We start from the raw sequence: 23,458 nt of genomic DNA, 5'->3' as shown, positions 1-23,458 counted from the left end.
TTAAAGTACATGAGGAAGATAATGTGCATTCCAGGCAGAGGGAACACAAATGCAGACCCTCCAGTGGGAGCATGTTTGGTGTATTCGACCGCCTGCAAGGAAGACATCGTGGCTGACAGCAGTGAGGAAGAAGGTAACCTCTTGGAAAGGAGGTCAGAGAGGTCAAGGATTCAAAGGCCACATCCTATAGGCCTCCTAGGTCATAGTAAAGACTCTGGCTTTTACTCCAAGTGAGACAGGAGCCCATGGAAGAAGCAGAGAAAGGTCAGCGTGATCTGGCTTGTTTCTAGAAAGATCTCTCTGGTGGCCGAGCTGAGAGCAGACTGGTGGGAGTGAGGAAGATACTACTTTAGAGACTAGCACAGAAATCCAAGTGAGAAAACACATCCATAAATGTGTTCGATACAAACTATCAATACTCTAACTGAAAAGAACAGCAGGGAAATTCAAAAGAGATATAAATTGCTATTCTCTCTTTAAGGGCTACCATATTGGTTTTATGGTGGAATTACACATGCAATATAGTATTTACCATAAATAAGGTAAAGTTAAGTACTTCAAAGCCAAAAAACTAAGCAGTGCCTGGTGCAGAGAAAACACATAATAATGACTTATTTAATTTAGTAAATCTAAATTTACTCAACTTCTTGGTGAGAAATGTTATTCAAATATGATATTTAATAGGAAAAATGACATAGACCCGCTGCTTATTAGGCACACTGATATACACTACACTCATCATTTCATTAAACAAACACAACTGACCACCTACTGTGGTCTCTTAACTAAGACTTCAAGGAAAAAAAATAATAATATTAAAGGTGTGGAAATAGTCCAAATAAGTTCACATTTAGTTACCGAACATGAAAAACAGCTCAGCGGGGCACCTGGTTGGCTCAGTCGTTAAGCGTCTGCCTTCAGCTAAGGTCATGATCCCAGGGTCCTGCTCAGCAGAAAGCCTGCTTCTCCCCCTCCCACTCCCCCTGCTTGTGTTCCCTCTCTCACTGTGTCTCTATCAAATAAATAAATAAAAAATCTTTTAAAAAAACAAAAAAACAGCTCAGGGTGAGAATCTGAACATATTAAAGATCTAAGTTTCAAAAGTTAGCACTCTATCAAGGAACTAATAGTCTCCTGCTCAGCATGAGTCCACAATGGACCAAACAGAAAATTAAGAGCATTATGCCTTTAAATATTAAGTCATCTTAACTTATCTAAATATATCTTAAAGTTTTTAATGTATCTGAATCTTAAGTGTTATTCTCAAACCTTCATGATAATTATTTAAAAAATACTCCTTTTCTTTTTAAAGAAAAATATATGAATTATTAGAAAACCAATATTGAACGAAATAGATCTTAAAGAATAATTGAAATTTCAGTCATCTGGAATCTTGGTCATCGATACTGAGTGTTTTCTCCTGTAATAAAGTACATAGAAAGTTATTTCAATAATACCCATACATTTCAAAGTACTTCTTTCCCCACCCAAAGTCAACCTGCACTGGTTGCATTTATGAGCCCTGCCAAAGATGGTATGCTCAGCCCAAGCCAATGCCCTGCTGGAGACACCACAGGGCAAGTGAAAAGCTAAAGCCAGACTTGACAACACATTTGGTAAATCCAAATTACTGCCTCTGCAGTCTGAAGAAAGCAGCTTTATGATATGTTTCACAAAATCCCTATAATGCTCTCCTACTTTTTCCTCCCTTTGCACAAATGTTGGTATTTATTCTCCTAATTCTCAAAAAAGACACAGGTCCCTCCTCTGAGGACCTAAATGTCTTTGATGATAATACCCAGAAAACCAGTTGCTCAGTAAGGGACACTCAATGGACCCACTGACATCCTAAGACCACAATATCAACCTTAATTAAACTATCACATATAAAATGTGCCTTGGACAACTGTTATGTTTTATCCTGCCTCTTTTAGAAACTTCCCTTTCCCACCTAATAACTCTTAAGGTGGCATGGTTAAGAAACAATGGGATCCCTCCACCACCCAAGAGAGGGTATGAGACCTAGGCAGGCCCTCTCTCTCTCCCATCACACCAGACACAGTGCTTGGTCCAGAGGAGACAACATAGCCCAAGCAGGGCCACAGTGCCTCTACAGAAGCAGATAATGAACAATGAAAGGAAAGGGAGGGTTCTATGTCCTTCTAAAATCAAGCATTATGAGAGAAAGTGTAGGCCTAGAACTGCCAAAAATCATTTTTCCCCACCATGAGTGGAAAAAGTCTGCCAGAGAATAAGTCCTACAAGAAGGAAAGAAGTGAAAAAAGAGAGACAAAATCCTAGTCTCAACTGAACCCCTGGTACCCTCAAGTGAACCCTCGGTCCCAACGGAACCTGAAACCAGAACTTCCTCTTGGACTACCCAGTAATGCAAACCAAAAAGCTCCTATTGTGCTTAAACTACTTGGGTTTCTATCCCTTGCAAAAGAAGTAAATGAAGGTCCTATAAAGTACAGAACTGGTAAAGTATAAGCAACCAGAAAATCCAGATTAGATGCACCACATACCAAATATGTCCAAAATAAAATATGTCCATTTTGTCACTGATTCATTCAACAAATATTCATTGATTATGAGCCAGGCACTGTGCTAGGCACTGAGGAAACAACAGAGTGCAATATAAACCAAACCCAAAGCTTCCAGCTTAATGAAGAGCTATTATTGCACATTAGCACAAGCATTCCCAAGCTCAGATCCAACAGGTGATCTTCAGGGAGTCTTGAACACTATCAAATGCGTGTAAACTCTTGTGTTTTTGTATACTCATTTGAAGTTGCAACATGAATTTCCTCAGTCTCAAAAGTGACATATGACCCCCACAGGATTAAGGAAAACTCTTAGAGCACAAGCATACCTTAGAATTGAGACACCTCAACGTTGTTATAAAAATTCTCATCCCTTAACCTTAGCAGTTTTGTTCAGAGAAGACACAGTTTATGGAACAGGCATGTCACAGAAATACCACTCTCTTTTAAAATATATTATGAGGCTAACTCCTTTAATAATTCTTTTTTTCTATAGAAACAAAACTAATAGCTAATAGCTGGTTGCCTTAATCCCTAATAAGCTGGAAAGCATCTCAAATATTAGCGCTTTAAAGGCTGAATAGAGAAGAGGATTTAGACCCTCTCCTGTAGATCACATACAGTCTTCTTAGGATGCTATTTGTGGCCAATATATAGTTCAATGATTTTTTAAAAATGTAATGGGAAGCAAAGAAATCATTCTTCAAAAGGAGGACTTCCGGGTTGCCTGGGTGGCTCAGTCAGTTAAGCGTCTGCCTTTGGCTCAAGTCATGATCTCAGGGTCCTAGGATCAAGTCCCAGATTGGGCTCCCTGCTCGGCGGGAAGCCTGCTTCTCCCTCTCCCTCTCCCACTCCCCCTGCTTGTGTTCCCTCTCTCGCTGTGTCTCTCACTGTCAAATAAATAAAATCTTAAAAAAAAAAGGGAGGACTTCCCCCTACCATGAAGTTTTAAAGGGCCCAGCTTACAAACATCGCTATCATCAATAGACAACTTTATTTTTTTCCTTAGCAACTTAATTTGAATTTGAACGTTTCTTTATTATAATTTAACAGAACCAAAGAGCAATCAAGTTGCAAAATGCAAAATGTCAATAATTCTGAAAAGTTATAGGGGAAATTAACATTAGAGAAGCTTCTCTTGAAGCTATAAGCTTCATCTACAGAATTTAAAATCAGAGGCAAATAATTTTACAAAGACAAGCTCAAGAAAGGTATCGCAGTCTGACCATCACTTGAATGTTTGGGAGTATCTCAGTACCTACTTTCCAATTCCTTTTGAAGCATATATCTATAGGCTGTATGTTTCACACTTGTCTTTCCTGGACCAGAAGGAAAGGTACCTCCTTTTCATCTGCAAAATGGTTTTCTACTAAACTGATATTGATCAGAGTCCTATCTGGTAAAAAAAAAAAAAAAAAAAAACACAGGAAAGAGGGTCACTGCTTTCCCTTACTCAAAAATGGTCTTCTGGAGATGTTTTAACAGCAGCTGATTCATTATAACAATTTTCTCACAAAAACTTCCTCTAAAAATTTGATTTGGTGGCTTTCACCTTGGCTTTTCCTACTCTGCGACTACCAACAGCAGATTGCTTTTCAAGGCAAAACAACTTCTTTCCGAACCTCCTGCCATTCCTGGGAGTGAAACTAAAGACCAAGTAATCAAATGTCCACAATGAATTTTTTTTTTTATCCTGCCCAGATAATGCACCGATTCCCATTTAACAGGTATACACTACCTTCACTCTTCAATAAGAGATGTCTCCCTAGGGAGAGACGATCTCATCTGACATTTTGGTAAGATTTCCCAACCCCCTCCCATGCGGTATGACTCTCTTGCCTCCTGGAGGAGGTAAGAGAACAATGTCATCAGCAGCCATTTTGCCCCATGAATAAAACCAGCTACTGTCTTTCCATAGCACGTGCTCTTATTTACCTGTATCTGATTTTCTCATTCTTTCTCTTCTATGATGTCAAGCTTCAAACTTACTCAAAATATTTTTTAAACCATCCTTTTTTTTTTAAGACTTATTTACTTATTTGAGAGAGAGAGAGAGCTAGAGCGCACAGGGGTAGGGGCAGAGGGCAAGGAAGAGAGACTCGTAAGCAGACTCCACCCTGAGCACGGACGCCAAAGCGGGGCTTGATCTCACGACCCTGAGATCATGACCTGAGCAGAAATCAAGAATCTGGAGCTTAACCGACTGCGCCACCCAGGCGCCCCTTAAACCATCTTTTTAAGAAACTGTGTTTAGGGTCCAATTATCTTGCCAAACTGATGGTTTCCAGCCAAACTCCTAATCAAGAAGGAAAAGACAAACCTCCATGGTCACCCTATCTTACGGGACATGCGATAAGAAACACATGTAGATTTTGTAATATACTCACTCCCACAAACCAATACAGCTTTCAGCTTTTTCTTTTTAAGGTTCCTCTAGATCTGCACATTAAGTTATAATGCTGTGCACAATAACAAATCACATGGAAAAAATACATCCATTAGGAGAGAAACAATTCTTCAACTGTGTGTTGTTTCTGGGTCGTACACTGAGAGCTTTGTCATGAGAGACCACATCCATGCAGGATGGTGGCGTCTTCTGCCAGGATAAGGAGAAATTATCCTAAATCATAAAGAATAAAAAACCTTCATGGTCCCCCTTGGCCCTTGCTCTTGTCCTGTCAGAATAAGGTCTGCGGAAGGCACAAGATGCACTCTGAACAGAGACTGCGCATTACCAAGAGAACTCCCTGGTCCTTTCTCAGTTTCCTCTCGCAAAGCAATTGGACGGATAGTCCCTACATTAAATGGTCTCCAAAAATCCTTAGGGTTTTTTCCCCCCACGGTGTCCTGTATTTCAATGTTAAGTGAGTGAAATGACATCCCTTTGGTTCCCTGTCCCGTGTCCACCCTCTGTAATTCTCCCCTTTTCCAAGCACAGCATCAAGGGATGTTCAGACTTCCCTTCCTTTCACACACCAATCAAAAGCCCCTTCCATGACTGGAGAAAAATCTAAATTCCAAGAACTTGGCAGTGCTGGGGCTGTTACTAGGCCAGACTCATTAGCATTCCAAACAGGGCCTGAAGAACTGCTAAGCGGCAAAGTTTTCTTTAAAGGGCTTGGAATTTAAAAACAGGAAAAGAAAGGATGTGATAGGAAATGTTTTATTTTCCCTCATTCAATGTTACATTTCCTTTAATTTATGGATATCTTGATTTACACACATAATTGTGCTGAGTATTTCACCCTTTAAACTTCCCTGAACGCTGGAGTTAGAAGAAACAGCTTGACCAGATGTCTTTTTTAACAATCAATAAACCCTAAATCCATATCTCATCTCCTCTCTCATGTCTTGTTAAAAAAAAATTAATAAAAGAGTATGCCTTAGTGACACTCCAAATACCATGATCAAACTGTTGAATTGTAGTCAGATGATACTTGGAGTGTAGTTTTAAAACCGCTGCCCCCGCCTGGGGGGCTCAGTCGTTAAGCATCTGCCTTGGGCTCAGGTCATGCTCCCAGGGTCCTGGGATCGAGTTCCGCATTGGGCTCCCTGCTCAGCAGGGAGCCTGCTTCTCCCTCTCCCTCTGCTCTTCCCCCTCTTCTGCTCTCTTGCTTGCACTCTCTCTCTCAAATAAATAGAACCTTTAAAAAAAAAATAAATAAATAAAACTGCTGCCTAAAACAAGATATTTAATTATATATATGTTTTATATTTATATATAACTTAATTATTTCTATGTTCCTTCATCAATAAACACAAAATAAAATCAAGAAAATACTGGGTTATGTATCTAACTCAACATTTTCTTTTTATTTACCTCACTGCTACAATAGTGGGAAAACATTGGGAAATGTTTTATAGGGAAAACATTTTCTGGCTTTTTAAAATTATAGCAAATCTGGAAAAAGAAACCATTGATGTTTAAATGTGTAATATAACTCAACTCATGCTAGTAAATAGATTTAGGTGACCTCCTCAGGACGTTATCATTTAAAGAAAATATATATGAATTTTCAAAACATCTGGCATGTACCTGTATAGCTTTCCAAACATTCACACAGGCATAACATCATTTCATACCCCCAGAGAACCACTGAGGAACAGAGGACACACATATAATTAGTACTCCCAATTTAAAGATGGGGAACTGAATTGATATTAAATACTTTGTCCAAGTTCTCAGAACCTCTTCAGGGTAGAATAGAATTCAAACCTGAGCACTTCAACAGCTTTTCCAAAATCCACATTGCCTTTAAAAGCTCATTATCAAACATCTATTTACTTAATGATTTGATTTCAACCTTGAAATTAAATATGATTTCTAGATAATTATATCATAACTAACCAATTTCTTCAGTAGTTCAAAGTGGACCCAAGTTTTAAATATTAAAATAGGAGGGAAAAAATGAGTTGAAGACAGACTTTTAAGAGTTAGAAAAATTTTCTGTGCCATTTCTGAAAAGGTTACACAAAGATCACATTTCAATATTATATATTAATTAGGAATCATAATTCATATCTAGCTCTGGCACAAAATACATTTGTTTTACAGGGGAATTTTTAATCGAAAGTATTTTTTGCAATAAAATTTTCTAATTTTTGAGATCTGAACTAATGATTTATTATCTCAGAATCTGTATTTTAAATCCTGCTATATTACACCCTGCTTTTTATACATCTCCACAATAATAATTAATTCACGTACACTGTGTGCACATAAGGTGCCACAATTACCCCATCAAGTGGATAAACTACTTGTGCCTGAACAAAAGCTATCTACATTAAAAGGAAATACAGTCACAATAAAATGTACTGTAAGAAATAGAGATTCTCATGTATATACTTTCATGGAAGAGATTCATGTCTCAAAGCATGTTTATTCATGTGCTTATGAATAATGTACTTTTTTTGAAAAAGTCTGTTTCATAAACTCCCCCTTTTTTTTATTTTGTAGCAACGTTACTGAGGTATTATTTAGGTGCAATAAACTGTTGCCTTCCCTCTGACCCCACACCATGACCCCCACCCTTTGACTTCCTCAGAGTCCCTTCCTTCAAGACCTGATGCCAAAGAAGGTTAGACTGGACCAGACTTGAGGCTTTACTACAGCATGTAAAAGTATTCAGATAATCCTCCTTTTCATCAGGCAGTAAACTGCGCCTAAAACAGTGCTAGTATAAAAAGCCCAAAAGTAGTAAACTGGAAAGAGAATAGTCTTCTAGAAGCACGAAAGGTAATTAAAGTTTTCTCATTTGGGGTGCCTCGGTGGCTCAGTTGGTTGAGCGACTGCCTTCGGCTCAGGTCATGATCCTGGAGTCCCGGGATCGAGTCCCACATCGGGGTCCCTGCTCAGCGGGGAGTCTGCTTCTCCCTCTGACTCTCATGCTCTCTGTCTCTCATTCTCTCTCTCTCAAATAAATAAATAAAATCTTTTAAAAAAAATTAAAAAAATTAAAAAAATTGAAAATCTGATTGTAAGGACATAGGAAATATGGCTTCCTGGAAGTTAAGGGGTAATCCTATTTGGCTGCAGTTGGGCATGTGTTGTCTTTGCCTTTCCAGCATCCACTGCCTTTCTCTGGCAGCAGAACCCTGACAGAATACTGGAGGAGGGCTCTTCTTCTCCCACTCAGGGCATGATGATGTCATCTCTGTAAGCAGAGCATCTCATCCCCTAGCCACAGTGTTTGGCTGAAGACAGGACCATTATCCCAGTCGAGCAACAGTGATGACTGCTGTACTTCTGGGGTCTGAGGAAATGAGGCACTCTTTTCAGCTCTGGGTGTAAGAGGGTAGGGTACTGTAAGGCAGAAACTGCTAGCAGCCATGCTGGCACCATAGGCGGAAGCTTGCCTGAGGATGGAATTAACGCTCATGATAAAACAGAATCAAGGGATAGAGTCTATAACAGTGCTATGCCTACTCTTCAGTTACCTTGATTACAAAGTTCTCTTTGCTGACAATTGTTCCAGTTGGGTCCTCAATTTCTTGCACCCTGACTAATAAAGGGTCTTCAGATTCACTATTTCTGTCATAACAAGGAATGTGACATGTTTGGAGCTCTTATCCATTACTCCAGTAGGACTAGAAATAGCAAACTGGTATAAACTGCAACAAAAGGAATTTATGTTAGCTGAAAGGAAGCATCATGGAGAAACTTTCAACGGAGTTTATAAAGAGGGGGTTTTTAAGTGTTTTCCTTTAATGCTTTTATTTACAAGGATTCTTCAATAGTTTGTGTGCATATATATACTAAGATTCCAGTAATAGTAAAATCTCCTTTTATGGCATAACTAAAAGAAAGCTAGAGCCTGCATATTTTTGTTCATTAGGTATATCCAAGAGGCAGCAGTAAGAACACTCGCCATGCCTTTCAGATCCCTCTGATTTTGTCTAAAAATCATTAGTATTCCCAGGATAAGTAAACATCATCATTTGATTAGTCACTATTCAAAATTTAACAAGATTATCCTAGGCAAACTTTTTTATTTATAAACTGATTAATTACCCAAATTAGATCAATGTTTTTGCTAATCCCTCTACCAGTCACAGATGTTCATTAGGAGTTCTTGGCCACTAGGAAACTAGAGAAGCTGTCCAGTGGAAAATTGTGCAAAATCTCTACCCTAATGGCTCCAAAGTAAACATTTGTTTTTTGGTTCAATAAATAAAATAGAATTGTTTCCTTTTACCACTATGTTCTACCAGGGAAGAAATGTTAGCAACTAAAATAACAGGTTGTCTTTAAAATGTAACAAGACTTGAAAATTCTAGCCAAGGAAGATAGGGCATATATATGCCAAGCAAATCTAAGGTTATTACTAATGTTGATACACTTCAGGTGTTTGCATTACATCAAAAGGATAGCAGGCATCAAACCGCTAATAAAAGATAAATACAACATAATAAAAATAAATAAATAATTAAAAAAAGATAAATATAAGTGCCTGCAGTTTAGTAACCTGCATTATCAAAGTAAGGAAGAAAAAAAAAGCCAAAACCAAAAAAAAAAAAAAAATAGATAAGGCACTGTGCCTTTGAACAGCCTATTAAACAAATACCAGCTTAAGTTGGTTTACTGCAAAATTTTATAAACATAATGCAACAGAACTTTCAACATCAATGCACTATGAACTTAACCAAGCTTCCAAAAAGAGACTCATGCTGATTTTTTGGATGTAATAACAATAATAGCAATAGTAGTAACAGTGGTTTCTACCTATTTAATTTAGGTGCCTGATGCTAAGGGTTTGATGCTTACTAAGTGTTTCACAATGTTAATTGCCACTAATCTCATGGCAATAGTATAACCTAAGCAATAATCCCACTTTACAGATAAAGAAATAGAGGTTTCAGTATTAAGTAACTTCTTAAGGTCATACCAAGAAGACTAGAGTTGTAATTTGAAATCAGGTTTGTCTGAACCAAACTCAATTTCTTGAGTACCTATTATCTGACAGATACTGTGTGCAGCATTAGGGACATAATTGTGAACAAAACCAGATGGGCTCTGCCCTTACAGAGCTTAAGTAAAATTAAAACTACAACTGTGATAAATTTTCTGAAGGGAAAAAATATGGTGCTATATGAGCATACAGAAAAGGAGCTCACACAGTCTGGGAGATCAGGAAAAGTTCACTGCAGAACGGTCAGTGAGCTGAAATCTGAATGATGAATAGGTTAGGTATAAATTAGGTAAAAGGCAAAGGTTTAAGCAGGGAAACCTACCAGACAGACGAGAAAACATGTAAAAAGGCCCTGTGGTAAGAGGGAACTCAGAACGTATACGCAACTAAAAAAGGTGGTGGGGGTGGGGGGAGGCATTGTGCCCGAAGCAGAGAACCAGGGAAGAAAGCATGGAACAAGATGAGGCTTGTAATGTCAGAGTCCAGAAAAGCCTGAAGTTGCACTGGGCTTAAAGACCTTTTATCCATACATAAGCAAATGAAAGACAAACTCTCAAGTCTACGTGTTCCATTTTTAAAATAAAGCGTTCAAAAGTCACAACGAATATTTTAATCTGTAAAACTTTTTGGGTCTAAAGTGAAACACTGTTGTCCCTTCAGTGATTCCAAGACAAGTTACTTTTCATCCCCAGTATAGCTCCTTGGTTCAGGCTGCTTCATTTAGACCCTGATTCCTCCTATGCCTACCATTTGCAACCTCATTCTATTCTTTCTCTTTACCACTGTCTGATCCTCCTAGAGCAAAACCTGATCATTTCACTCTCCTTCAAAATCCTTCAATGTCTTCACATTACCTAATGGGGAATATATGTTCTGGCCTTTGTCTTCCTATCCAGTTCCATCTTCTGTTAGAATATAGTCGAGCCAGGATGTCCAGAGAACAGGTTCATTTATTGATGCTCGATTATTCCCAATATATTGGTCACATCAGCATGATTCAAGATGGCTTCTTACCTGCCCATATTACAATTAACTGAGTGGGGGGAGGGGAGGGGAGGGGAGAGGGCAGCAAAAGCTTCCTTTAAAGGTCTGACCTCAAAGTATAGTACATGATCACCCTGGCTGCACGGAAGGCTGGGAAATGTGGTCTTTATTCTAGTCACCCACAAACTCAAATACTTCTGTTAGTATGGAAGAAAGGAAAAATGAATTTGAGGGAGTAACTAGCAGTCTCTGATATGGAAATTGCAATAAAAATGCATTTTGCTAAATTGAACAGAGCTCAAACTAAACGATGCAGTTGGCATCAATTCTTTAGAGTTTATCACATTAATTACAACTTCCATTTTGGAAAAAAAAATGTGCAAAATGAATGTTGACCTACTCTTTAGAAAACTGTCACAGTATAACTTTATATACTATTCCCAAAGTAATTACTGCCTCTCAAAACTCCTACATGACTATTTACCTAAACAATTCTTTATCCAGTTTCCTCAATAATAACAGTGTTTTTATACTTGCAATTTGATAATATTTTAAAAGACTTTCTGAAAGATTCTTTAGCAGCTAAGACTGGAAATAAGCACTGGGTTTCACTCTAACAGGTAACAATGACTTCATTTGTACTGATCAGGGAAGGAAGCTCATTCTTCACATGAGTTTAGAATTGGAACTCAACTATTAAATCATGTCCTGCCAGGTAAATAGGGAAGAAAGGTAAATAAAGGCCCTTTTCTCATTTGTTATTAATCCTAGAGATGGGAGAGATGGATTAATTTAATAAGTTTTAAATAACTCTTTCATTGACAATGAGGCTTAATTTGACTTAAAATGTCACAATATTTAGTTTACCATTCCTAGCCACAACTATAGAGTCTTTAGTACAACAAAATTCCTTTCTTTACATTTCCTGCCTATTTTAACACACCAGGTTTGAAACTACCCTCTTTGAAAACATGGTTGAAGCCAAAAATCTACTTGAAATGCAAATGTTTAAGTAGTTATGTCCCTGATATCAGTAATGACCTTGAACACTTTAGCCAAACACAAGTTACTAGTCCTTAAATCATTAACTTATTTTGGATCCCTAATGTAACTATGTTGGTGATTTGTGTAATATACTTTTTAAGTCACTGTCTTTAATTGGTATGATGTGCTTCCACTGAATTAATTTGGACATTACAGAAATGAAGCAAAACCCCGATAATGTTTTGTATCTTTCACCTCAAAAGTATTTTTCTAAAGATATTATATTTTAAACACCTATCATAGAAGATCATGGCACATTACAACTAGAGGAAATAGAATGACATTGTTTTACTTTTTAAATTATTTTGTAATTTGTACATATCTATATTTTTCACTTTATTTCTCTGTCCTATATGCAAATACAAATACGCTTCAAAGAAGTTCTTATTTGTACATTGCTACCAGTGAAGATTCCAAGAATAAGAGCAAATAACAACACTGGAGAATTTTAAGTTCTTAAAGAGAATGGCCAAACATGTATATTTTTGAATAAGCTTGAGGCAAAGCACATTCTAACAGACTCAGTCAATAGACAGAATATAAATTAATGAAGAAAAAAAATACTGCAACTTGCCCTCTTCAACGTGTATTTAAATGCTTATCCTTTTCCAGAACTTATTCCTAAATTTCAAAAATAAAAATTACAAGTTGTCATATGCTCTCTTTTATTTTTCTTAAGTTCTATAAATTCCCCAACTATTCTCTGGTTTCATATTAGCAAATTATTTCCAACTAAACTTCTTTGCCAATAGCAGTTAAAATAAAAAGTGTCTCTCTGCATGTGTTATATAATATCCACAAAGAGAAAGAGCTGATTTAAAGTAAGAAACTGTCTCATAAAATGCTTACAAATTCACCCTTTGCACACATTAAAAACAAAACTGAACTTTCAGAAATATCAACTTTTCTTTAATGTGGCTATAACATGGAAACCATTAAATAAGGCTATATACATTACTTTTCCAGACTGTAGGTTTTATCATATATTGGGCCAGGTAAGTGCAGCGATATGACCCAAGAGATTATTAAACTACCTATTATAGTAAGATTTAATGGCACCATAAAACTAATGCCAATTTTCATCTGTTTTAAAAGAATTACCTATATGGATTCTCAAAACATTTAATAAGAAGAACAATTACATTGACTTTTTTCCAGAGAAGGACTGATGTTAACAGCTACTTAGAGATTTGAGAATATAGAGCCAAGCACTTGAGATACTCAGTGACAAAACAGAAAAATCCCTGCCTTCAAAGACTTTATAGACAGATGATAAACAATGGATATTTAAATAGTAAATTATCTGGTATGTAATAAGATAGTATGGGGGGGAAGGTAAAGCAGGATAAGGAGAATAGGAAAGGCTGAGGCAAAATGTTAAATATGTTACCAATGACCCACCAATTCCACTGCTAGGTATATACCTAATAGAAGAATTAAAAATATGTATACACAAAAAAACCTGTACAAGACTATTCATAGCAGCATCATTAATAATACTTAAAAAGTAGAATCAACCTCAAAGATCCATCAACTGATAAATAGAGAGACACAACATGCTAAGTCCTTACAATAGGATACTGTTTGGCAATAAAAAGGAATGGAGTACTGGTACGTGCTACAACATGGATGATTCTTGAAAACATTATGCTTAGTAAATAAGCCCGGACACAAAAGGATGATTCCACTTATGTGGGGCACCTAGAATGGGTAAATTCATAGAGACAGAAAGTAGACTAGGAGTTAGAGAGAGGAGGAGGGGACGTGGACAGAGTGATTGTCTAAAGGGTACAGAGTTTCCGTCTGGGATGATGAAAAAGTTCTGAAAATGGATACTAGTGATGGTTGCATAACATTGTGAATGTGATGAATGCCACTGAATTTTACACTTAAAATGGTTAAGATGGTAAATTGTATGTTATAGATATTTTCCCACATTTACTATTTAGGAAAGCGCTAAGAAGTTACTATTAATTTACCTACTAAGTGGTGATCTAAGCTCACACTCCTCTTGGCTCTCTCTCTCTCTCCCTTACCAGACTGCCCAGAAGCCGGCAGAAATCAGAGAGCCCTGCTCAGTGATTTCTCTGGTAATCAAATCTGCCATTGTGACTTCCTTCATTCACATAAGCGAATAATCCAAATGGAGCCAAATTCCATCACTCGATATTCTGAAATTTAAGAAGAAAGACGCAGAGTATAGGAATTGCTGGACCCAAGTCTTGTGAAAGGCAGGACTCAGAGAAAGTTTTGCTATTTAGATTCCCAGAGCAGCCTTGGGTTTCTGCCTTTCTTACTGCTCAGTTGTCGAGCTCATCATTCAATTTCTTGGAGCTCCTCCAGTATCCTTATAATTAACATTTCCTTCTTTGCTTAAGCTAGCCAGAGATGGTTTCTGTTCCTTACAAACAAAAGAACCTTATTTCTAATATATTATAGACTTCTGATTCTTAGGCTTTATCCATATGGGAAAATGATATACACGTATCTTTTGCTTTCCAAATCTTTTGGGCTTTTGAGATCAGGTAGTAAGAATTAAGATAGCAAAGGGTACTGATAGATTGTTTTTTCCAGAGTCCCAAGACAATTCAATACAAGGTTTGTAAATAATTTAACTAAATGCGAGTTGAAACATCATTTTATTCTCTGAGATTTTCACAAAAAACAGGTTTCCTCCCCACCCCCCCATCAGAAAGTAGAGCATTCCTATGAAACCTTTCAAAAGCCAAAATGGCATAAAGCAAAGAAGCAATTACCATTTCATAAAAGCAAAAATCCTCTTTGGATTTCTTTCAATTAGTGAAGACAGGTATGAATGTAGGTCTTTTGTAAAAGTGAAATGGGATAAAATGAACTTTCAGATAGTAGGAGACACCTGTAATACAATTTGATTTGCCACCAGAAAAGTCAATCAACAACTTTATGGTCCAGTTTTATTTTTTGGCTTGTTGTGGGTTCTGTTTGTTTATGCTCTTATATTTAGCTCTGACGATCCTTGCATAATTTGAAGAATCCTCTTTTCAATAGGAGATAAGATGTGGAGAGGAGTAGTGCCTACTCTTAGTGACTGTTTTAAAATTAGTCATTACCACAAGGCCTTGGAGAGCTAGATATCTAGGAATTACTTAATTAAAAACTTCAGTTTTCTCTAGGACTCTATTGAGGAAGTGTTTTGCATAACTCATACATAATAAAAGTCCAGCATTTTGTAATTTTCACAAAGAAATTTTTTTTTTAAGATTTTATTTATTTGACAGAGAGAGAGAGAGAGCACAAGAGAGGAGGAGAAAAGGGAAAGGGAGAAGCAGGCTCCCCGCTGAGCAGGGAGCCCAACATGGGGCTCGATCCCAGGACCCCAGATCATGACCTGAGCTGAAGGCAGATGTTTAATCGACTGAGCCACTCAGGCGCCCCACACAAAGAAACTTTTTATGAGGCTATTTTAATAATAGCTCAAATACCTTACTAATAGATAGAACCTCAATAACACATTTGAATTCTAAGAATTTAGGCATGTATTCAGATTATGCTTTGTTCACTTCCTAACTCTTTCCCTGTGTTCATGGGAATCTATGAAAGATATCCTATACCAAGTGAGAATGTGTGTGTGTGTTGAACAGTCACAGGCAGTATGAGGCAAAAACTTAGAGGGTCTGAACCAAATTTAAACTTCTCATATTTGGTAAATAAGCATAAAGTATGTTTTCAGATCATCTCTTCTATGTTTTCATAACTCAAAAATATCAAATTGTTTCCATCCTTTTTTGGAGCTATCAAATGGACAGTAAAATTTCACCAAGCTTCTTTTTCAACAGAAGAAAAAAGTACCAAGAATATAATGATCAAATTGTGGGTATGGATTTGAGACAAATATCCATCCTAATGATCTTTCAAAGTTCAGCTTAAAAACCACCTCCTCCTCGAAGCCCTCCCCACATCATACCAGCCAGAAGCAATGAATCCTCTTCTGACTTCTTTATGATACTGTTTTTAATCATCTTTATGACATTTGAAAAGAATTGCCTCATGTTGTGGTTATTCAGTATCAGCCTTACCTCCATCACTAGTTACTAATGGTAACTAGTAACCACTAGTTACTTCATAAATATTTATTAAACAGGAATTGTGTGAGGTGCTAAGCATACAAAGATTAAAATGATAGTTCCTTACCTTGTGGCATTTATAGCACTAAGAGCAAAGAAGGTGTCAATACATTTACTCCCATAGATCCTAGCCAAGTTCTCAAAGGAATCTCATATTATGAATTCTCAAAGACAGTTTTAGTTTTTTGTGGTTTTTTTAAGATTTTTATTTTATTTATTTATTTGAGAGAGAGAGAGTGAGCAAGCAGGCAAGCATGAGCGGGGCAGGGGGAGGCAGAGAGAGAAGCAGACTCCCTGCTAAGCCAGATGTGGGGCTTAATCCCAGGACCCTGGGATCATGACCTGAGCCAAAAGCAGAGGCTTAACTGACTGAGCCACCCAGGCACCCCAACAGTTTTAGTTTTTGAGATAATAATTAAACACAGTATAAGATCTAGCATCTCTGGGATGTCTGGGTGGCTCAGTTGGTTAAGCGTCTGCCTTCAGCTCAGGTTATGGTCCCAGGGTCCTGGGATCGAGCCCCCCATCGGGCTCGCTGCTCGGCGGGAAGCCTGCTTCTCCCTCTCCCACTTCCCCTGCTTGTGTTCCCTCTCTCGCTGTGTCTCTCTCTGTCAAACAAATAAATAAAATCTTTAAAAAAAAGATACTTAATAAAAACATTTCAATCATACATACCCAAAAAGAAATCCTTCACAAACTATTGCCTGTAGAGGGTGACTCAGGAAATAAAAGTATAGTGACTACTGAGATTCCAAACATCGACAAGTCAGCCATGCTAAAGTGCATACTTCTTACATGCATAAACAGACTTCTAAGATAAAACAAACTATCGAGTTAGTGCATAAGTTAAATCAATCATTTATAATTGCTCAGCATTACTGGTCAAACATTTTTCCATAATACACTTTCAATACTAGTAATAGCAAGGAACAAATTTGGTTTAGGGTAGACATATGACCATCTATTTCAGCAACACGCACTGTCCTAGTTTGTAGGTTTCCTTCACTGACCATGACCAGGACAATACTTGATTTATGCTTTTTAAGATAAATACTGTTGGGACACCTGAGTGACTCTGTCAATTAAGCATCTGCCTTCAGCTCAGGTCACGATCTCAGGGTCCTGGGATCGAGTCCCGCATCAGGCTCCCTGCTCAGCACGCAGTCTGCTTCTCCCTGCTTGTGCTCGCTCTGTCATGCTCTCTTCCTCTGTCTCTCTCTCTCTGGCAAATAAATAAATAAAATCTTAAAAAAAAAAGATAAATATTGTTGACCAACAGTAATAAGAAACTGAAGAATCCTTAAAAATATCACTTTCACTTTAGCTAACTCTTCTGACAATACCAGTAATAGACATTTAATTAAAGAAACATATCTAGAATCTGAGAATACAGGAGATACAAAAATGAAAATGAAAATCACCTATCCATTCACCATGCAGTACCACCACCGTTAATATGCTATTCTATTTTCTTTCACTATTTTCCATATATAGTGTTTTGTATTTTTCAATTAGAATTATGGTTTTCTGAAGGCATATATTGAAAACTTTCCTATCTAAATCTGCATGGGATAAGAAAGATAACCACAAAAAATAGGCATCAATACATTTGAAAGGCACAGTTTTATCCATTAAATAAATGAATGAATGAATGAATGATCATTAAACTTTCACTTCTCATTATAATCTGATGATCTGTTACCAAGATCTGGTGTTTAAAAAAAAAAAAGGAGTAAAATTCATTCTGTTATTATGCTATAAATTTGTCATAAAGGTCCATTATTACTTCTTCTTCTAGATTTATATATGAAGAGAAACCCTGTGCCTGGAATTTCAGTTTTAAATTATGAGTCTATCGTATTCTGTCTATATTCCATCTGTACAAGAACAGTTCCAAGGGGAAAATGTGATTATGAAATATGCTACCTATGCAAAAAAAAAAAAAAAATCTTCTGTTAAACCTAGAATGAGGCCAAGGAGTTGCCTGTGAATTCTAGTCAATCAGAAGGAAGCATCAGGGGCATTTGAGGAGGGATGGTTTTTTACCTGACTGAGCCCTCTCCACAAGAGAGGGTCTAAAAGCTGCAATGTTATGGAATAACTTCTAAGTTTAAGAAACAGTCGACCTGTTAGCTTAAAATAGGCTTTATGTTCACCACTTCAGAAACTGTCTTCGTACTTGAGCAGATTTCAAGTTCCATAACGTGACACGACTAACCCTTAGACTTTCCAAAACAACCAAGTATTCAAGATTATACTGTCTTCTTCCTCCCCACTGAACACGCATGCAAATATTCAATGGATTTTTAGATATTTTTATCACAATAACATATGCCTTAGCCAAAACAAAGCTAAGTTTATATAGCTAGCTCTTAGCAGGAAATACTGGCTGCTAACTTGAAGGGTTCTATTTGGAAGACTAAAGATAACGTACAAATTATTCTAAATAACACTTGACTATAACCATTCCTTGTCTCATCTGCTTGACTCTTCACTGATCAGACAGTCCTAGGAAGAGAAAGATTTTTAAAGCTATAATAAGAGTAGCATAATTCAATGACAAACAGAAAAGATAATAATAAATCAAATCGGCACACACTTAAATATTCAAAACATGAAACAGAGTGAAAGATCAGGAAAGGAAATTCAAGGGACTATAATTGGGAACAATAAAAGATACACATTTACAGTTTTATTCATCCGAGGAATGATGTCAGAATTATAAACTATGTGACACACCACCACCCTACCTAACGTCCATCATTGAACACGGAAACAAAGGAAATGAAAAGTTCACTGAATTGGCCAAAATCAAATGAGAAAGTACAAAAATAAGGGGTCCAATCTTCTGTCACTCTGGCTAAGAGATTATTATGATGCTTTGTAGAAACTGCATCCGTGATGCCACCTGAGGGTTTCCTGAGACCTTAACTAGTGGGTGTTGATTCTTGGTAGACCCTGTGAAGAAACCTCAAACCAAAGGCAGCAATCACTTACATACATACACACACAAATACACATATGCACACATGTCATTTACTAACCTCTCAACCATGTGGAGGATAGACAATGAAGGAGTTCAGTACCTTTTCACTGACTCTATCCCACCCGTCCTGGAAGTTCTGCTGTGCTCATTTCCACTGTATGGTATCTAACCATTGGTCAAGTGGATGGACCCAGAAATATGAAGTGTCACATATGGCAATGACCAAGGAAGTAAATCTCAGGATAACAAAAATTTTAAAGGGGAGAAGAAACAATTACCACTACATTTGAAATTGTACAGCAGATCCCAAAACTCCCTCCCATCTTCTTTTTTTTTTTTCTTAAGATTTTATTTATTTGTCAGAGAGAGAGCACAAGCAGGGGGAGCTGCAGGCAGAGGGAGAGAGGGAGGAGCTCCCTCCCCCTGGGCAGGGAGCCCGACAAGGGACTCGATCCCAGGGCCCTGAGATCATGACCTGAGCCGAAGGCAGACGTTTAACCATCTGAGCCACCCAGGTGCCCCTACTGCCTCCCTTCTTTTCTAAAAAATAAAAAAATAACAACCTTAAAAGTTACCATTAGTAAAAAAATTTACTTAAAATATATGCACCATTATCATTCTATAGGATTTAAAGTTTTCCTTAAATCAATATGTGTTTCCTAAATAGATCTTTAGATGAACAGTTAAGTAAGAAAATACAAATTAGGCCCCTCTGGCACCTACACAAGCTGGGAGAACAATACGTCAGTCAGCAACACTTTGAGATTCAGAAACATCAAGTAAGTATTGGTTAAAGGATAACTGGAGAAAAAAAGAGGAAATGCAAATCTTTGCAACTGGGGCATTCTAATTTCTCACAGACTGAAAAATCAAACTTAGAAGCTGGGTCACAGAGCCCAAGAAAATCCTCCCACATTTCCAGTAGGAAGTACCTCTAAGAGGAGCTTGCTAAACTCTCATAGAGTGAAACTGATTTTTTTTTTTTAGCGGAAAAATTCATTACCTGATTGCAAAACTTCCCCAAAGCTAAATGATAATAATGCATATCCTCCAAAACTCCTTTATGTGCTGTTAAAAGCAAATGTTAATTTGCAGACAAATATCTTTACCAAGAACTACCTTGAAATGCTGTGTAAACTAAGTTCTCATTAACTACTCCCTTAGGCTGAATTTTAAAAAACCATCATGCTATCAAACGTGTCAGGTAGATAAAAAGCTAAAACAGAAATCAGAAACTTTAAGATGAATCTTTAGCTCCACAAGTTAGAGAAAAGAATATCCAATCAAAGCACCGAGCTTCACCAAGGGCAGCATTTCTAAAGATCCTTCCATACCGCAGAATCAAGCTAAACAGAGGTCTTGTCCTATTAACCTCAACCACACTCAGTTTGTTAACAGAAAAATAATACTACACACATTCTAAGGAAACTCAACTTTCAAATCACCAGCAAGAAATACTGAATACAAATAAATATTTTTAGAAACATATGCCACGTTAAAGGTGGAGCTTACTTTTCTCAAGGCTTAAGGATTATAATGTGTAACCGAAGAAACCCACATTTTGCTGGGAATCTGGAGACAGGGTTACAGTTCCAGCTTGGGGCATGAATGTCCTCTGTTTCTTAGGCAAGTCACTTCATTTTTCTTCCCCTCAGTCCCTTGATCTCTAAAAGGAACAGGAGAAACTCCACAACCACCAACGTTGTAGCTTACTGATTTACCATCTCTGGCCTTATGTGAGTATAGGTACAGAAACACGCATCAATGCTGAACAAGACACTACAAAAACATGGCCCTTTATTTATCCAGGTTTTATACTCTATTCCTAGTCCTTTTTATTATTTTGTCTACAAGTACAACTATTGCCCACAGTCACCAATGTAGTGATAATTACAATAGCTAACACATAAGTGCTTATTACGTGCCAGGTACTGGGCTAGGCACTTTACATATATTAACTCCCTTCTTCCTCAACACAGCCCTATGAGATAGAAACCAGTATTGTTCCCATTTCTAGACATGAGGAAACTGAGATACAGAGCAATTCTGTAACTTGCCCAGGGTCATAAGATTCACAGGCGGATTTGCCAGGATTTGACCCTAGACATTTGGCCCTGGAGCATTTCCTGCTTAACTACCACCCAGAGAGTCTATGGTGGGAAAAGGTGAAGTGCAGCAGAGTTCATCTGCAAAATGTTGGGGGAGCAAAAACTGACCTTATACTGTGAATTCTGTCAGGAACAATCTGTAGCTTATGATTTACAAACCCAATACAGGTACTTGCCATTGATATATTTTTCTTTCACACTTCAGTTTCACAATTAACAGTGACCTTAAAGGGATTAAATTATATCTCCCTCCCTTCTTTCTCCTATTAGGGGAGATGCACAATTAACACAAACTGTTTAAGTACTGATGACTTCCTCGTCCTCTGCCGAGTAGGCACCACTCCGTTATAATACGGCTCGCAGTCACGGTCCAAGGACACTGCCATGTTCAGCCATGTGCCCTAAAACCTACAAGCAGAAAACAGTGACCAGCCAGGAGTGGAAACACCAGTTCCACAGCCTGAAATCTTGAAGACGGGGCAGTCTGAAGTACTGAGACCATAAGGTAACCCAAAAACTGCCTGCGCATCAAAATACACTGCCTTGTGCATTTCAACTGCTAACTGGTATTCACAAGTGCATTTCAACTGCTAACTGGTATTCACAATCAGGACAGAGAGAAAATGCTAGTAATCAAGGAAGTGCTATTTAACTAACTAGCACATGTTATGTTTACATACATATTTCCCCCATTCATAAATCAACTCGAATCTCAAGAGCCGTGCACTTGGCCGAGTTCCAGGAGAGATTCAGGATTTCAGTGGGCCAAGGGCCCGGGAAGGAGAAAAGCACGTCTGAGTCCTGGAACCCAGAAAGCCCTCAGAGACCTCTGGGGGTCACAGCGCTGCACTCGCACCTAGGCTGCCCCTGACAGCGGGGGGCAAGTCCCCGATGGGCAAAGCCGAAAGGAAATTACTTCAGCCGAGAGGGGATGGTGAGCAACCCCCTCAGGGGCAAAGCCACACTTTGGCTCACCACCACATCGCTTGAGTTTTACGTCCAAGGCCACAGACTTTCATCCCCTGCTCTTAGAAACCCGGCTCCGAGGGACAGGGGCTTGAGAGTGGTCGCTAGCACACCGGGCGAGAGGTGCAGTTTTGCTTTACCTTTAAGGGAAAACAAACATTTTAACGAAAACAACCCATGGAGAAGCTAGCGAAGACTCCTTCGCAGGGCCTGTCTCGGGGCTTTTGAATCACTTCCTCCTTTTCTGATGTGTCTCTGAGCTTGAGATTACGAAGTTGCTGAGAAAGTCTTGCCGCTCGGGGCAGCTTCCTGCGAGCGAGCCGAGCGCGCGGCGCTGTCCGCGGGCACAGACCCAGCCGCGCGGCCCGGCCACCCTCGCGAGGGAGCTGGGGGACACTGCGGCGCGAGCAGGGACAGGGACGGTTCAGGAGACGGAGCGCGGACGCTGCCCAGCCCGCGCCCCCCGGCTTACCCCAGGGTGCTGATGAAGCCGTTGACCGAGCCCTCCGCGTACAGGGACACGATGTCCCCTATGTAGAGGAAGCTGGACATTTTATCAGACATGCTGCTTCATGCTCCAAAGTAGACGTCCCTCCTCTTCCCTTCTCCGGGGAGCCGCCGCGGCAGAGGCGGAACGGAGCGCACGGCAGCAGCGCCGACAGCGGCGGCGAAGGGCACGGCCTGAGTGACCGAGTGTCGTGGCTCAGCCCTGCCCCCGCGCCGGGGGAGCTGACCAGGAGCGAAGCCGCTGCTGCGGACACCCCGCGACGTGCGCAGCCCCGGCGCCCCGAGAGCCGCAGCCGCCGCTTCCCCGGCAGGTTTCCTGTTCCTTTCAGAAGTTTTCTCTCCAACACCTTTGCTCCTCCTCCCGCCTCCTCCGCTCCCCCCTCCGTGTCCCCTCCCCGCTCTGCGCCCCACCGCGGCCGTCCCCGGCGCCCGGAGGCTGCTGGTGGTTGCAGAGCCCCTCGGTCCCCTCGGGGGAATTTTTGGACCAGGTGGCGATGCCCATTGGGCTGAGGGGTGGAGAGGAGCCCGGGGGAGGGGGTGGGAGGCCAATCAGCGAGCGGCGGCCGGGGGCGGAGCTGGACCCGGGCGGGGCGACTGTGCGGAGGCCGGGCCACCCGGGAGGCCGCGCGCTGTGGTGTACCGCGGGCGCTGGCGGGCCGGCGGGGGCCGCGAGCCGGGGAGAGGGCACCTCACAGCCGCCCTGGAGCGTCCAGACCTGGCGTGCGACATGTCCGCCGGGGAAAGCGAAGGATGGCGGGGCCGAGACATTTTCCCCGAGCTCTTAAGGGGGCAGGGAGGGTGACAATTG

At 39.4% G+C, this 23,458-nt stretch overlaps 1 protein-coding gene across 1 annotated transcript in view; it reads right to left on the bottom strand.

The window, feature by feature from the left end:
• Nucleotides 1-23,026, bottom strand: part of ITPR2 (inositol 1,4,5-trisphosphate receptor type 2) — a 497,992-nt gene extending 474,966 nt beyond the window's left edge. Inside the window, exon 1 of the mRNA XM_025879725.2 lies at nt 22,616-23,026. Within this exon, the coding sequence (XP_025735510.1) occupies nt 22,616-22,707 (92 nt within the window). The 5' untranslated portion in view covers nt 22,708-23,026. The remainder of the gene's footprint in view (nt 1-22,615) is intronic.
• Between the last annotated feature and the right edge of the window lie 432 nt (nt 23,027-23,458).

The sequence above is a fragment of the Callorhinus ursinus genome, unplaced genomic scaffold (assembly GCF_003265705.2).
Source record: "Callorhinus ursinus isolate GAN/ISIS: 27379988/994484 unplaced genomic scaffold, GSC_fseal_2.0 scaffold27, whole genome shotgun sequence".
Taxonomy (NCBI): domain Eukaryota; kingdom Metazoa; phylum Chordata; class Mammalia; order Carnivora; family Otariidae; genus Callorhinus; species Callorhinus ursinus.
Note: the sequence above shows the minus strand (reverse complement) of the source record. Positions and strands in the feature narration are given on the sequence as shown.